The sequence below is a fragment of the Bombus impatiens genome, unplaced genomic scaffold, assembly GCF_000188095.3.
Source record: "Bombus impatiens unplaced genomic scaffold, BIMP_2.2 scf_0362, whole genome shotgun sequence".
Lineage (NCBI taxonomy): Eukaryota > Metazoa > Arthropoda > Insecta > Hymenoptera > Apidae > Bombus > Bombus impatiens.
In genome coordinates, this window is record NT_176781.1 from 224,561 (window position 1) to 242,146 (window position 17,586).

The 17,586-nt window shown below is 34.3% G+C and overlaps 2 protein-coding genes and 2 long non-coding RNA genes across 6 annotated transcripts in view; 2 read left to right on the plus strand and 2 right to left on the minus strand.

Moving 5' to 3' along the window:
• The window catches only part of LOC100745377 (vitellogenin), a 4,706-nt gene extending 3,203 nt beyond the window's left edge, over positions 1 to 1,503 (minus strand). Inside the window, exon 1 of the mRNA XM_003489729.4 lies at positions 1,359 to 1,503. Coding sequence (XP_003489777.1) covers positions 1,359 to 1,389 — 31 coding nt within the window. The 5' untranslated portion in view covers positions 1,390 to 1,503. The remainder of the gene's footprint in view (positions 1 to 1,358) is intronic.
• An 81-nt stretch (positions 1,504 to 1,584) lies between these two features.
• Positions 1,585 to 4,463, plus strand: LOC117151690. Its single transcript, XR_004461786.1, has 2 exons — positions 1,585 to 2,415; positions 2,985 to 4,463. It is a non-coding gene; the product is annotated as an uncharacterized LOC117151690 (long non-coding RNA).
• LOC100745498 lies at positions 4,351 to 6,957 on the minus strand. Of its 3 annotated transcripts, none has more exons than XM_003489730.4 (3): positions 6,800 to 6,957; positions 5,087 to 5,751; positions 4,351 to 4,752 (listed from the first exon to the last, which is right to left on the minus strand). In XM_003489730.4, exons 1-3 carry the CDS (start codon positions 6,834 to 6,836, stop codon positions 4,501 to 4,503), a joined length of 954 nt encoding a protein of 317 aa, XP_003489778.1. In that variant the 5' UTR covers positions 6,837 to 6,957; the 3' UTR covers positions 4,351 to 4,500. The 3 variants fall into 3 exon arrangements, with proteins under 3 accessions (XP_003489778.1, XP_012241429.1, XP_033176757.1); XM_012386006.3 differs by lacking the exon at positions 6,800 to 6,957 and adding an exon at positions 6,244 to 6,474; XM_033320866.1 differs by lacking the exon at positions 6,800 to 6,957 and adding an exon at positions 6,292 to 6,464.
• Positions 6,958 to 13,718: 6,761 nt separating this feature from the next.
• LOC112212899 lies at positions 13,719 to 17,502 on the plus strand. Its single transcript, XR_002946752.2, has 3 exons — positions 13,719 to 16,190; positions 16,335 to 16,393; positions 16,991 to 17,502. It is a non-coding gene; the product is annotated as an uncharacterized LOC112212899 (long non-coding RNA).
• Positions 17,503 to 17,586: the final 84 nt, after the last annotated feature.

Here is a 17,586-nt window from a genome sequence, read left to right on the forward strand (position 1 = left end):
GTTAGCGATATACAATCGCTAACGGCGATTAAAGAGATTTAAGATGATCATAATACATTTTTATCGTCTCTTCTTTTCTCTCAGAGTTTCCAAGTTCACGCTTCATTCACTTCAGTTTTTAGATAAACCAATAATTTTTTTAAACCGATCTTTTAGTATATATTAAGACGAATCTAGTAAGTATCGTAAGAAATATATTTTTACTATTAGAATCGAAGAAATGTTGGAAAAATAACAGTCCACAATTGCTAAACAGCAATTAATTTGCCGTCTACGCAGGTGTATTACAGTCGACAGGCACTTTTTTAATACTTTTGCCATTCAGATGGAAAAAAAGATATTTGTTACATTTGTCGCATTTTTCTCGATATCTGCTAAAAGATAGTTGTAAAAAAAAAAGACAGGCTTATCTACAAAAACCTGAATGCGAGCTTAAAAACTCCGAAGAATTAACAAGAGTTAACAAAAAGCCCATTACGATCGTCTTAAAGCTGTCTTGGAATCATGTTATATCTGCCAAAAAAATGTTCGATCGACCCACTGACTATAGGTTGATCTAAGCTAATCACGTGTCGTGGTTCGCACTGTATAGGACGAAATAGATATTTCCCCGAAACCGTTGACAAATTATTTGTATAATCTTCTCGTACTTTTAATGAATTTCGGTAGAATGGAGAAATCTGACGGAAGGAACAAAATCAATATTATTCATTGAAAAATATCGACGTTATTCATTCCGATGTTCAAATATCTTCCCCTCTGTTTACATGTGTATTGTATATGGTATCGGCGGGCGTATCTCCTCACGCACGTGCTTCGAGATCACCCTTTAACGTTTACTTTTAAAGCCGTCGGTGGTTGAAACCGTTGGTGCTTTAACGGACAGTATATCCAATCGATTGTATCCCATGAGCGAATTAATCGGATATGTAGGCAAATAAATTCGTGAAACAAATGGAAGAGGTGAACAAGCAACAAGTTAGCGATACTCGTGTACCGTAAAACGAAGTGGAATTTCGAGGAATCTAGGTGATTCACGCTCGCACTTTTCGCTTTTCATAATGCAAATATGATATCGGCACTGTAAGGTTTCCGATTTTTGAAAGTTACGATTAACACAAATTTTTTAACACAAATATTTATATTACTAATTAATGCCAGAAGGGTTAAATTTCGTTGCTTTCGACTTTTAAGGATTAAAATATAAAAAAACACCCCTTTAAGTAACCTAATTCAAATTTATTTGAAACCAAAAATATCCCGATCTTCGGATAGTTTGGTGGTATGAGTGACGTATGAGCGACGAGTTTTCATTCATCGAATTATCGGTGAAAAAACGGATCCACGTACGTACGTACCCAGAAAAAATGGTAGAATTATTATCAGCATGTCGAACGGCTTCTACTGAGACGACTGATGCGACCGTGTTCTATCTGTCTCCTCTTTATACGACAGATAACTTGATTCATTGCTGTCTCCTTGAAAACAATTTCATTAACAACCGCTTCCGTGCGGATCGTGGTTCCTGCAGACATCTTCCGTACCGTCTCACACGCCTGATATCATTTTCAATAGTTCCCAGATCGTTCCAGTCTAGACACGCCTTTAAAGATTTTAATGGGCTCCACAATCGTCGTTCTGGGAAACGTTTAAGCCGAATGGAAACAAGGCAACCAGACGAAGGACGCCCTTTTCCATTTCATTTCGTCTCACGTTCATACGCAGTAGATTTGATCGATCATTAGAATTTTTGGAAAGTTTGAAAGTGATCGATCTGACTGTGATTGTATCAGTGATTAGATCTGTTGAATCCTAAACATCGTTTCGTAATCTTTCGTCAGAAAATGTCATTCTCTGATCATACTTCGTAGTCATTCTTCATTTCGATCGAAACTACATCGAGATAATTGGAAGGTAGGTGCTGACCGATCTTCCTGTCGAAAACTCTGATTTTATTAGCCTTAAGTATAGAAATTTGAGTAAAATAGTCATTCAACCTGAAGATTATCTAACTTCAAATTAGGTCATTTGAAAATTGCTGTGCACGCGCTAAGGACAATTTGTTGCGCGATGGTTTTATCGCTTACGAAAAGGACATTCGTTTATATGGAAGTACGCGCATCGTACGACGCGACTGCAGAACGACCTTTTTTGTTATTAAAAAAAGAAATTGAACTTTTGATTGATGCGAGCCACAGCGACAAAACTATCGCTAGTGCGCGTTTAGCCTTAAAGTCTTTTCATTTCCTTCGAGGTCATATTAAGATCATTTTGATTGGTGGAAGTTTTTGAGAAATTATTTCAAAGTCCCTTCAAAGTCATCATCGATAAAAGTCGCGATAATTTGCGTGGCAATCGGGAGTATTATAATTCTTCTCAGGTTCATCAAATCGGACAATTCCCAATTTTAGATTGGTAAGTTGGTATGGACCGTTTTTTCGGAACTGGAACAACTATTCTTCGTCGCGTCACACTGCGCAAATTATTTTATTCGGAGGTTTTTTTCCCTTGGGACCATCGTATTGTTATATCGGACCCTGTCATTAGGCCAAAATTGAATTGACCCATTGTCATTCAGCCGACGCGCATTTTTAAGCGCCGATTCGTTTCGCTTCGTTGAATATAACCTTGAATAATCCCTTCGTTCATTAGACATTGGTAAAGTCTCAATGTTCAACAGTTACTAGTTGAATTTTACACCGAACGCTAATATTTTTATCAAATACAAAATTATTGTTCTAAATCCTTCGCACAATTTTAAGAAATAATCGACTCGGACGATCGATTTACATTTATCTAATTTCACGTAGAAATCATCAATTAAATATGGCACCAATTTTTATTACTCGTTATAACATTTAAATACCATTTAACAAAATGGTTTTATTAAATAATTAACACACCTCATATTCCTCTAAGCTACTTTCAGCGGTGTTAAGGGGTGGATTTTCCTGACACGTGAAACTATATTATATTTTTGCCAGGATATGCGAAGTCACCTATCTGCTGCTTAAGTGTTTGAAAGATGAAACATGACGGGGCTGCAGTCGATGCGTGTGTAGATAGCGACAACATCATTATTTCATGACCGCAGGCTAGTGAAATGGCGTCTACGTTTTCAGTACGGGTAATACATCCATCCATAGTTACAACGACATTTTTATCATTAAATAGCTTTGGGAATCTTATAAAATGCCTTACCCATTCCACAAATAATTTGCTTATATTATAATACAGCCAGTCTCTTAGCGGAAACTAATTTCTCCTGTTTCTTCGATTCTACTTCGTCCTTGTTGGGATTGTTAGATATCGTTATTGGAAGTAGAAACAGGTATTCGCGATTTTTTGTCTAAAATGGAATATTACAAAGATCGATTTTTGCTTTTTTTACGCTCATAATGTTGAGCATCGAGTTTGTGACGTTTTCTGCACAAAAGTCTCTGTAGGATTCGATGTATTGTGACATATATGCTATATGTGCTATATGTGTCAGCTATCTGGGCAACGCTTTCGTCTTCTTTTAGCTTACCATACGATGTATCTGATCTTCTGTCGCATTACATTGTTTACAATACGGACGTATTACTAACGCAAACAAATTCGCTGTCGTTAAACGCATCTCTGTCTAATGGCCAAATTCCATTTCCCAGATTCGCTGATAGCATTTCTAACTGATGCAGCTTTGGCATATGCTGCTACAAGTATAGTTTGCTATATTTCGAAGATCTTAGCAACGCTAAGAACACTGTACGAAGGTGCAAAAATGTATGAGACATCCAAAATATATTAATACTCGTTATGATATTAAATAGATCTCTGTCCAATTTTCGTCTTTTAAATTGTATTTATAAAAATAGGAGTTTGTAAATTTCCGCGTTCTACTTGTTGCTAATGAAACGCAGATGTACGATAAGATATAGTTCTTGCTTCCTTTCTTCAAATCAAATTGCTTAAAGCAGTCTGCAATTAAAGCAGATCGCGCTTTTAATCTTTGCATTTCCAGTTTCTTCTTGCGTTAATTTATATAATTACTTAAAGCAGAAATGCTTGAGCAATTTCTATTTAAGTGAATTTTCAATTTCCTTTAAATTGACAGTGTTACCCTAAACGAAGTGTTATTCTACGTAAAAATAACAGTGTAATTTTCTATTACAAATTGTTCAAGCGACATTTAAGTGGATATGGATGAATCAATATACGTTATGTTATTATACGCAATACAATATTATTATGCACATTAATCTTATAATAGTTACCTGCTTAAAAAAAATTCATATGTTTCATTAGAGAAATTTATTAACGAAATTCTTTAAAAAATAATGTATAATCTCATAAAGCAACATAAATGACTTGAGATTTATGTATGTAAACGAAAGATTACTTTATTATTTACAGAGTCACATGACAATACAATTACACACTATTTACAACAATAGTGATAGATGAATTTTATCGTCATTAGACTACATCAATGAAAATGATCAGATATCGACGCAAATCTTAAACTTCCAACGATAAGTCATCTTCCATCGAACTTTCCATCAACCATCTTCCAATAAACATACTAGCTGGTTCAGGATCCTTTACTTCAGGTGGTTCATCCAGTGCGGGTAGGATCGACTCTAATCTCACACTTATGTTTTCGTATAAGGTCGTTACCATTCCTTCAGACACCTTGCTGGTAGTTATCACGTTCGTCGTACCAGATATGAACTCGGTGGATGTGATTACTATGTGACTTTCTGACGAACTCTGCAACGAAAGACGTATTTCCATTAGTCATTAGAAGATTTTAAAAAGCTTTTATCAGAATTTCGAAATACCAAATTTAAGTCTCTCAGAAATCGATCATTTAAATACTAATTGGCAATTTTTCTAGAAATTACATTGCTTATTGCAATATGAATATATTGAATAAATATGAATGAAATTCTCATCTTTAGGGTAATTAGTATTCGACGAAATTGCAGGTTAAATCACTATTTAATTCTCCAGAAACAATTCGATCCTCTCCCCCCCCCCCAAAAAAATCTCCAATCCAAATCAATATCCAACCAAATACTTCCAAATACTTCCAAATACTCACAACAGTAGACACCACGTCGCTGACTTGTCTGATGCTCTCGGCGCTGCCAAAGAAATACGGCACCTTGTGCGTGCACATATGTAGATTTCTAATCTTCTTAATCTGCACCAACTGTCCATCCTTCAATCCGAATATCGTCTCCAGAACGTAGCCACGGTTCACGTATAAAGCATGACCAATCACATTCCGTTCCACCCAGAACATCGTCACGCACTCTCCCTGCGTGAAGTTCTCCATCAGTTCGACCGTTTGATCGTATTCTCCCAATACACCGACGTTCAACTGTCCCACGATCACCCTGATCATATCCAGCTCTCTTGGCTGTATATTTTCATTCACTACGAGACTATCCAGTCCTTGCTCGGTGAATCTAATCTCAAACTGATCCTGGTTGATCTCGTACGCTTCTTGTCGCGACACCTGGCTGACCGGGACCGCTGGTGTTCCTGGATCGAGGCTTTCAGTCGCGTAACTGTCCGCTTTCGAGTCGCGAAAATGACAACTGAGAATACGGAGTCCTTTTGGTTGACATACCAGCTTCGAGGCGACGTTCAGCCGAATACTCATGTAGCTACCTTCCTCGGGAATCGCCGTTGAATTTACTTGAACGTGGAAAGTGTACTCTGGCCCGTACTTCCATGGAGTATCAATGGCGACACGTGCGGCTGGAAAACGTGTCAGCGTGATCAGACTTGCGTCTAGATGACCAGCTTCTAAATGCGTCGCGTCTCATGACAAGCTTGTGTCACGCAGAGAAGCTACACATCGATCTGTTTCATTGAAACTTATTCTTTGGTTTTTGCAGAATTAAATATTTATTTAATACCTGGTAATTCTAATATAGTTTAAGTAAATATTCATAAATATTCGTATAACAGGTCATTTCAGCACGTAGGTAGAAACTTGCAGGAGTTTATGAGAGTTAATATCGCGCGCTATTTATACAGTGGCGGTTGAATAAGTTATATATTAAATCGGTATAGATTTGTGTTCTAACGGATGAAGCATCACACCGAATTGCACGCATACACTCGTGCAAAATTAATATTCGTATTTGATTGCTGTGGCATATTTCTTAGAATTATAGTTCGTTGGAATACATATCCACGCCCTGGTACTATAATAAAACGCCTGGCTATGCATATTTTCCAAATTACCGTAAAAATATAAAATATCTGAAAAATATCTCATAGACTCCATCTCACCAGTTACAGACGTATAGCGCGATTTTGCATGCTGGTACGAAAATTAAAGAGGTTTTAAGACACGGAAATGATTAAACTTAGTTTCTGCGTGGCACATTTCTGGGATGATCCGGCGTGAACACGATATGTCGCGGATTTCTATCTCGTGCGATCTACCCACGAGCACACGTGAACGTGAATTGAATGATTGGACCGGCTTGAATAGAACCGATTAGAGACGGTCCAGTGTTATCTTTCGCATCACGCGGCTGTACTTCATGCTCGCCGCTCTTTGTACTTTGGATTTTCTGCCCGAGCCGAGTAATACAGCCACTACTTGCCGATCGATCGCGATTAAACGAAATTATAACAGATAGACGGAGAGATAATAATTGTTTCCTTTTTAACGAAGATTTGATTAAGAGATATAGATGCGCGAACGAAGAAAGATACACGAGGATGATCGATCGAAGATGATGAGAAGATACAGAAGTGTACGAGCGCCATCGTTGTCTGTGGCATGGCTTACCTAAGAAAAATGGCACCACGTTCAGCACTACGTTCATGGTGATACCGTGCAACGTTCAACTACTTTAGTGGAGTAAAGCGATGTTGGGGCCGCTCTTATACCGTGGCTAAACTGCACTACTGACCTCTTCTTACGATTAGCAAGCTCCAATTTACCGAAGCCGGCTCTCTCTTTCCAGTTGGAAAATAAAGCGTGTAGAGGTATATGTGCACAGCCGGCGATAGAGTTTAGAGAATTGATACAGTAGTTCCAATCGGGGCCATGAAGGGACCCTCCCGCAACCTGTTAACACGCCATTTCGAAACTAGCCGAGCAATTACTTTACATGTCAACGACCGTCTATGTTCCCGTCGTTCTTCAATCGATCGCTCATACGTAAATTTTCTTCGATGTTTCTCTATCTCTGATACCGATGTTCCGGCTTTCTCGATTTCTAACAGAGCATTTAAAAAGGCAGGTTTATAGTATTTCTTACGAATATCTGTTCGAAGAAATCGTGTAGCGAAGAAACGCTTCGATTATTTGCGACTGAAGTCAACGACTGAACAAATTTCATACGAAACGATATAAACGATTTATTTAGATGAAACATTTTTTAAAACTGAAATTACAGACGTTTGAGATTTCAATGAATCTATCGTTCGCAAAATTCACGTTGATCGATACGAAATTTGTTATCTTGTTAACTTGAAACCTAATCCTAACCTGGGAATCATTGAAACGTACGATTTTTATTTTCTTTTCTGTTTTAAGCCACATCGGTCGGGCAACGAATTCTTGTTTTTCTAAGAATTTATCGTTGTTTAATAATAAAATAAGCCATTTGTTTGTCAAAAATTCAACATTAATCGCATATTTACGCAACGAAATTAGAAAATTAATAAGAAGTGGAGTTTATCAGTTTGGCGTCTGAGAAGTTCGTATGTAGAATTTTCAAAGATCGGAATTTACGTGTTTTTATTCAAAATTGTGCAAAGGTACGAATTACGTAGAACATGCTAGAAGCATGAAAGAGCTTGTTAATTACCTTATAAACGTGTACAGGGCCAAATAATTATTGAATTAATTGAGTGGTTGAAGTTTGATGATTCTCGGGGTTTCAACAGTTTGCCACATTTCGATGGATTCATATATCGGTTTACGGTTTGCGTGAGCGTCGGTTTATTCGCTGATAAACAAGTAGCAAAAACAATGAGAAAAGTAAATAAATAAGTTTATATGAATGTTACCTAATATTGTATCATTTTATTAGAAATCGATGCTTTTTTACTATTCTAAACTTTCAAAAAACCAAGATAAAACCATAAACAACGCACAATGTTCGAATGAAATGCCCCAAAGTTTCTTCAAAAAAGAAAAAAGAAAAAAAAAATTCTCTTTGAAGAAATTTACAATTGACATTTCGCTTGGAGTATAAACATTTCTCCAGAAAAAGATGAATATTCCTTTTGCAAAACTGAACCTCTGCTATAACATTATATGATACATCATAGGATACATTATATTCTGTCGATACAATATGAAATCATCACGTACCAGTTTCTTTTTGGATAGTAGAAGAGCCACGCTATACGTGCGTCTAATTTCAAACACACCTCAAAGTTCAAATACACCTTTTTTGCGATCTCAGGGCTCATCGTGTGATCGGCTAATCAAATAAAGTGAAACTCTCCCCTGTTCGTTCAATCGTCCACGTTGTTCTGTGAAAGCTCGTAACAGACGAAACACTTGGCCATGCTCGAATTCTCTAGTTTCTCCACCTTCTGCACTGATCTTATTCTCACTTATTATGTCTGTTCACATTATAATGATCCATCTTCTCTTCGAATAAGTATTCTTTGATTCCCCTGTCGTAAAACTCCAACTCGAAAGTCTCGTTTTCGAAATCAAATTCTTGATAAGTTGCGTCTTTAAATGAAACGACAGCACCCACTTTGAATCCAGTTTGACGAGAATTTGGTAATTTTGGCGTCTTCGTAGCGACATTGTAGCCTATGGGGTTCCTTAGATCGGCATTTTATCGACATACTTAACCCCACATATTCCCCTTGGTCGGTGTATGGTGGCGTGAAATTTGAAATGGTGCGAATCGTAGCCTCTCGTCGTTTGGTACGCGAACACCTGCAAAACAGATATAATAAAACAGATAAAAAATTGAACTGAAACGATGGAATACAGAGCAAATACAATACAGGAAAAAATAGCAAATGAAATACAGGAAATGTACGAATACAAAGGAAATATTAGAGTAGAATTAGAGGCGTTAGGTTGCAATTACAAAGATTGGTTAATAATAACAATAGAATTATTTACGAATAAAAGTCGAATTGGAATTGAAATATAAAGATTGGGATATGAAATGTAGAGGTAAGAGTTATTAGATTAGAATTAAAAACGTTAGATCGTAATTATGAGAATCGGTTATGAATAATGGATTTATCTCGAGCGATAGAGAATCGAATCGTTAGCATAGGAATATAGAAATTAGAAAACGTGATAAATGATGGAATACAAAGGTTACAGGATACAATACTAGACTATATCGGGTCATTGGATTATGAGAATCGATTAGAAACGATAAATTTATATCGAATATCGTCAGAATTCGAACGTTAAGATCAGAAAATGGAAATACATCCAATGACGGTATACAGGGGTCAGAGGATGAGATATCGCGAGCGATGGAACCGAGATTGGAGGTACTGGGTTAAAAATTAGGTCGCACGGTCCTCGAGGGGCGCGAAGAAATTTGACATAATCGACGAATCGAACGGGGAGAGTTTTGGTGTCAACGGTGTTAACGTATCGTTGCAACTGGCTTGACCCGTCCTTCGTGAACCATTGACGATACCAACGATAATCGGTCACGAGTATAATAACAACATGCAATCGAGGGACCTAACTGACCTAGGAGAAGCGGCACTAGAATAAAGTTCACGCCGTGTGGTCAGTGTCGTTGTTCGGTTTCAAACGGAGTTCTCCTCCCTTCGTAGAGAGACCAGGCTTTTATACGCTTTGCCATGAAATAGTTTATACGCTTCCATAGGGAGAACAAAAAATTTGTTCGAACGAATTACCATTTTATCGCCGATCTCTTCAAGTTCTGAAGCGATCGCTGCCTCCCGATTATGTCGTACTTACAGAAAGAACGTGATATAATACGTCCATTTTATCAATTTCTTATACTTCGCGTCGATTTAACTCTTTAAAGACTAACGTTACGTTAACGCGATTTTATTCGCAATACAAATATCATTTGTAATATTTTTCAGTAAATTTAGGCTATTACATTGTATCGAAACCGCATTCTGACGATGAAATGGAATGTCGCGAATTTACTCGATGATTTTCTATTATTATTTCTTACTCCATCTAGATGTTACAATCTTACGAAACTTGGAGAAAGGCGATATAGGATTGATCGACAGCGTGGTAAATTTAGAAATTGATATTCTATTAAAACGTGATCATACACCTATCGTATTTTTCTCGTGCGGTCTTGAAATATATTTGATCCGCGAATAAAAATATACAAGACCTAAAGAGACCTAACTTTTTGATTGGAGAATCTGATATATGTAGAATCAATAGAGAAAGATATAATTAAACAAAATTAAACTGATATTTAATGAAGCATGTTAATTGTTGTACAAACGTATACGGAGACAAACATTCGACGAGCGTATTAATTGCTTGGTTGAAGTTTGATAGTCCCCAAGGTTTAGCAATTTGCCACAGTTCGATGGATTTATACATACATCGGATGACGGTTCGTATGTTTTCACGATAGGGGTAGGGAGGGAGAAATTCATGCTTAGATAATTCTTGAAATAACTATTTTAATAAAAATGAAATTAATATAATAATACGTAGTAATTAATCTGTATATATTGTGATATTAAATAATAAATAATATTGTAATTATTATATACATTTTCTTAATTTAACTGCATTGAACAACTTTGTTATTTGAATTTTGAATTACACATCGTTATATAATTTTTTTAAGTAATCGGGGAGGAGAACGTGTAGAAAGGAAAAGTTATAAGGTAAAGTAAGAAAAATGAGAAAAAAGGTCAGTTGAGAAAAATTGTGGGATACCGTTGGCAAAGACCTTGAAAGTGACATTTATCTTGTAGAACAAAGAGAGTAATTTTGTCATTAGCCCGTTGATCAGCAGCAATGATCTCGTTTGCAACACTAAATTAGATGACGTCGACAACTAGCCCGATAATAGACGAAACAATGATGGCTTTCTGTAAATATCAAGAAAACTGGCCCATGCTTAAATGGCTCAATTTTCTAAGCCCGTTTAAGTCATTACAGCATATTTCAAGTTAATTTGCTTATTAAACAGTTTGAATCGAATGTTTTAAATTCTCTTTATTGAAAACAAAATGCGCCATTGATTTTACTCCTGATGTTACTTGAAGATTATTTTGTCTTAAAATACATATAAAATAAAAAATACAAGAGTGAGTGGAAAAATAAATAAAAAGAAATCCGACTAACTGTTTTTTTATAAAACTTGTGAAATGTTAAATAAAATATAATAAAACTTTCATTTCTATCCATTTTTTATTTGGAGGGATAGAATTTTTTAATATAGCTTTTCTATCAGCAAGATCTTTCGAGCAATCGTGGAAAATTCTGTAAATCTTTATAGAAAGTACTGCGAGCTGCGAGAGATAGCGACACTATGCAACGAACAGAATTGCAATATGCAAAGGAAACATTCAGAAAACAATTAACATTTTAAATTTACATCTTTTCTACTATTCAATTTAGAAGAAATATTATAATATACAGAAAAGTTGTATATATTCTTTACTTTAATAAATTATTATAGCTTCTAATAATAAATATAGAAAATAATGAAATTATAAATTACAAACGGGACCTATTTTAAGGACCACAATCATTCAGACAAAATATAGTATCTCTTTAGTTTTCATTACCAAAAAGCCTCAAACGTTTTCCCTTGAATTTGATACTCTGCAATTTTGAAAATCAATAAGTTTCTAATAGTGTTATAAGTTCCCTAATTATGTATATAAAAATATAATCGCGATTGCAAGCAATTAACTCCCATTATTTACCATATAATTATAATCGTATCATGAGTATTTACTATAATCGAAAATGATATAATATGTCATAAAATGATATAATAGTAATAGGCCCGTATTTTGTGATATGAACATGACGGTTTGAATCGCAAAGCTGAGAGTTTAAAATGTACACGATTTTAATTTTGCGTGAATCCTTCTCTTTTTGACAGCCGACGTTTATTGATCTTTTCAAATTCGCGAAATACTTATATACATTTACCCGCCCAGAAGAGAAACGGTGCATGCGCATTGTCCGAAGGCGGTCGAGCAGCAGAGCTGTATTAAAATTTTTCGGGCCCGAGGCTTTTGATTCAGTGGTGACCCTTTTCATAGATAAATGGAGGAGCGGGTTAAGGTGAAATAAATTTATCTAAATATGGAATAAAATATATTTCGTGATAAATTATATTTAAAATTTTGTAGTATGCATTTTAAAAATACAATCGTTTTCTTTTTTATTTTCTTTAAAATAATTTACTCTTTATACTCGTAAAATAAAACGTATTTTTCTTGAATAGCAAGGCCCAGAATATAAATCTTATACATTCGCTAAAGTCTGCTTTAGTTTGTAATAACATAAGATTATATTATTTTAATTAATTTATTATTTTAATTACTTATATTGTTTTATTTAATAAAAGAGGAATGTTATATCCACTGTAATAAATTAATTATAACAATAATGATAAAGAAAGATTAGCGATAAATTAAATTCGATTAATATTATCGGTGTAAATATGAAAGAGATAACAAACTTTAGGAACTTCTTATAAGTATCTACGCTGTAAATGCTACAGATCGACTAAATCAAATTTCGCGGCATACGATATTTCAATTTTGTGCGCGGCTCTAAACTAATGAGAAGTTGTTCCACGTCAGCCAATCAGAAGTCGTTCCGCGTCAGCCAATCAGAAGTCAGTTAGACGATGTTTTGGCGCGAAATGTCATTGTACTGAGGAAGAGCGTGATGTTAAGATATATCGTCCTTGCGTGATTTTAACTTCAACGACGTAATACTATTTCTGCTACAAATCTATTGTCTTCTATCGACTATAATCAGGTTCGTTTAACTAATATGTTCTTATTTAGTACTTTATTATAGGGTATATTTATAGCGATGTTCAATATTTCTTCGTACTTTCTCTGTTCGTTTGTCATCGATCGCCTATTTCAATGTTAGTATCATCTATAGTTTGTATTATAAGCTTTTAATTAATTTGAGTTTGATTATTTCTTCGTTTTAACACAATTGCTTCAGTTTTATGCATTAATCTTAAATCTTTGGTTACGTTCTGTGCAGATCATTGGTTAAGTACGAAAATAACTTCGAAAGAATAGACGTGAGAATGTAACGAGTGTGACAATTAACGGTGACAATGAAGAACGTTTGGTAATTAACTTTTCTTTACGGAGATGGAGGTACGTATACACTTATATTGTCTTTTGTTCGATTCACGTGTAACAGGTATCCAATTAATATGTAACATGATTAAGTTATAAACAATTATGTATTTTATGAATGGTTAACATTAATGTTAATATTAAGTAAATATTAATGGCGATTCATTCAATTCTTATATGTACACAAAAAATTGAAATGCCTTCTATGTGTTGTTATATTTCAATCACGAGTTTTCTCTATTAATATCGTTATCAAATTTATACGAAAAAAATGTTATTATTGTTGCGAAAGAATCTAACGACATGTTCAGATACGTTTTGATCGAAGGCTGTACGCGGTTTGTTGTTATCAGGCTCGCTTCGGGCATGTTTTATGATAATGTATATCCCTATATTCAGTATAAAATATAAAAGTGTAACATTCAAATCCGTCCAAGAATGAATCAAATATTACTAGAAAGTACCACTGTGCTTAAATAAATAAGTACTTTAATATTTAAGTAATATATGAGTAGTAGCATTTAAGTGCATAATTATGTATTGGACTTCCATCGTATTTCAGTAGATAAAGTAAGGTAAAGTAGATAAATATCTATTTTTTATCATAGTGAGTGTATATTATTGCCTGTATGTTGTACATAGTTGAGTAATAAAATTTGATTTTAATTCCCATTTCCGCCGTAGCAAATCATAGAGGGCGTAAGAAATATGATTTCTTCCAGGTCGGTATTTCAGAACGTAAAAGATAAAGTTCCATATAATAGTGTCATGTCTATACTTTAGTCAATGATGATGTAGTTAATGATGTTGCATCATTGACATTGACTAAAAAAAAAATAAAAATGATCCGCGTCAAAATATTGCAATATATTGAGAATTTCCTTTTCTTTACTAATCGTATTTCCTATAATTTTCTTTCCTTTTACTAATCATATTTCAAATTAATACTGGTATAGATATTAATTCATAAATAAGTTTATAAAGAATAGAATAGAAAAGCCAAGAATTATTCTTCTATGAAGGAAACAGGTTATCCTGAACAGTAGTTACTATAGCCATCTCGTGATTCAAAAATAAAATTAAAAAGTGTCGGTCAAGATACTCATCAGTCGATGAACAAGCAGCTCCAGGAAGTTGAGGCTAGTTTATATAACAAATTGCAGTTGTGAATTTTAAATTATACTCTGTTTATGACGTGGACATGATAAAATACGTGGTTCAAAACCTATTACGCATAAGTTATAAAACAATTTATTGTAATCTATATCTAAATGTTGTGGGAATATATTACGTCATAATGACGGTAATTAGGATTGGATACCAATAATATTATCCTAATGAATTATTAATCTTGAATTATAAAATATTATCTTTGAAATTATATGTAGAACATTTTTGCAAAAACTTTAAATCACGCAACACTTTTTCCATCGACATATATTCTATATCTATATATGTATATTTTTAAATGTATTATAATTTTGATAAACCCAAGAGATTTTGCGAATTAATTAAATCACGTATATTTTTACGAACGCGTATAATTTACTCATTGCAACAAATCTTCCTCTAAGACTTCTTTGAAATGTCAAACCGGTATTGATGAATAATAGAATTTTATCATTCTCACATTTCGGTGGTCGTACAAATGATCGATATAAGAACACGTACTCTTCTTATAAATGAAACAAACACTATTTTTCTGAACTCGGAGAGCAGATTTTCAACGACACATACAAAATATCAGTCTAATTATAAGATTGCGAATTTTTATGCATTTATGAAAATTCCTAAAGTACATGAACGCACGGAATGTGTATAATACGCAAAAATATATAAAATACCCAAAGATCAGTACTTATTCCAATGAATATTTAGTAGATGAAACACATTTGTTTCATTTGTTTTATAAAAATATAAGTTTACGTAAATATCCGCAATCTACTAATTATCAATAGATAAAAGCAGCATTTTATTTTAGCTGGTAACAACTCATATTTCTTAACGAATGCAATGCATAATATCGGACAATTATTCGTAATGCATGCTGTAAATTAGATAGTAATCTGTTCGTACACTCAATAACGTTGCTCACTCTTTGCTTTATTTATGGATTGTCGATTGGAATCGGCTTTATCGCAAGCATAATTGTAAATGTCAAAGTTCATAGGAAAACCCATTTACACCAATAGAACGTATAATATCCATGACGTGAGTTCTACATCAAATTAGGAGAAAATTCTTATTGCGTAGTCCAGCCGCTTCGTGTGAAATTGATGACCTTTGTTGTAATTTTATTGTCGTTAATTATAGTATCAATCGAAGAAATTTTATTACGTGTACATGTGAATCAGAAACATTGTGCTTCGTCATCTTAAGAAACAAACAATCGAAGCGAATTATAGATATATTCTGTGATCAGTGAAGAACCAATTCTCTTACGCTTTGTTATTCAAGGCTGATGAGTAAACTGCGAGTGATTATTTATGGGGAATTGAAATGTGTGCAAAAATGCACAGTACAGTAGAACGCCTTACATGAACCCGTTAGGGGACAAGTTGGTTCATATAATCAAGTCGCTCGTATAACAGAAACCCGTCTACTTTTACCCGTTCGTGATTTTTCGTTCAGTTAATAGCAGTTCATATTTATATAAGATTCCACGAAATATTTACGCCTAAATATATAATAATGCTGCAAACTGGTATCGATTTCGAGGCAAGAGATTGTGTCACATAACACGTGCCTCTACTGTTTACTGCTTACATCTTACAGTAAGACATTCAGATAAGTGGATTGACGCTCGGCAGTAGTTCAGATGAATAGGAGCTCGGTAGAAGTTCAGACGACCAGACACTACTAAAATTTCCTTCGTATATGTAAATGGAGTTCATATAAACGGAGTTCCACTGTATGCATATAACGCGTACAAATATAAAAAATATGCAAAATATTCCTCTTCCCTTCTGAGTCAAAATATCTTATGTAACGTTTTCTTTTTTTTTTTTTTTTCATTTTTCCAGATACAGGGTGTACCAAGGATCATGCTAAAAATCGAAAGGGAATGATTCCGCATGCGAAAGTAAGTGGAAAATGTAGAATGGCAATTTTTAATATAAGCCTTTGTATTAAAGAAGGTCGACTGTGAATTTCCATCAAGTATGTATTCTGCCCAACAGATTGGCAGAAGAAGTTCGTTCAACCGACTCTCGTTATCTCGTTACGCATACTTGACGAAATCACATAGTTGATTTCTTCGAAAAAACGAAGCCTTATATAAAAATTTGTCACTCCACACTGTCGACTTCCTTTACATGGGGAAATACCCCCTTTTTGCGTATACTATCGAACAGTACATAAATGCAAAGAAAACCAGTCCAACCGACTCTCGTTATCTCTCAAGTGCACGCATACTTGACGAAACCTCATAGTTAATTTTGTCGAAGACGGAGTCTTATATCAAAGATTATCACGCTACGTATCTCTCCTACAGTGAATCCCCGCCCTTTTTCGCCTTCCATCATGAATTTTGGTATATCCTGTATATTGTAATATTTGAAATTCTCTGTATTTTCTCTCTTTTAAATAGAGTTATATTGTACAAGCTGTTACGACTAAATATTTTATACTATATATTTTTATAATGGCTAAATATCTTTTAAATTATATGTTTCCGTAGATCCCATCTTTCACAGATATGCATGAACGTCTTTGGTATAATGATGGGGAAAATCCAAGGCATCTTCACCGTTACAAGATCTTAGTGATCCTTGTTCCTCCTCCACAAGATGAGTAAGAGGTAGATGTTGACTTTGTAGCCATTCTAAACCTTGACAATAAAAATCATTACCCCTTCCATATGTTTTCACTACACGCGCCAGCAATGTATCATCATAGAAACAAAAAAAACAAGAGAAGAAATTCAACGAAATATGTACAGATACATTGTTTTTATAATTCAATAGAAACTTATTGTTAGTTTATTTATAGCAGGGATTAATGATTGTTGTAATTAAAAAAGTCAATATTCATTAACTGTATATAATATAAGTAGATTACGGATTTTTGGGTATTATAAATTTTTATCATAAATTTAAGATGCTTAGAATGCGCATAATATGCAGAACTATAAAAAGATATTCGAAGTAGAATATTTACTAAATGAAATAATCTAAATTATTTCTTATTTATATTCAGAGACAAAACAAATTGCATAAAAATATGTAGTCTAATTATAAGGAAAATTAAATTATACTGTATTTTGGAAATTTTGTC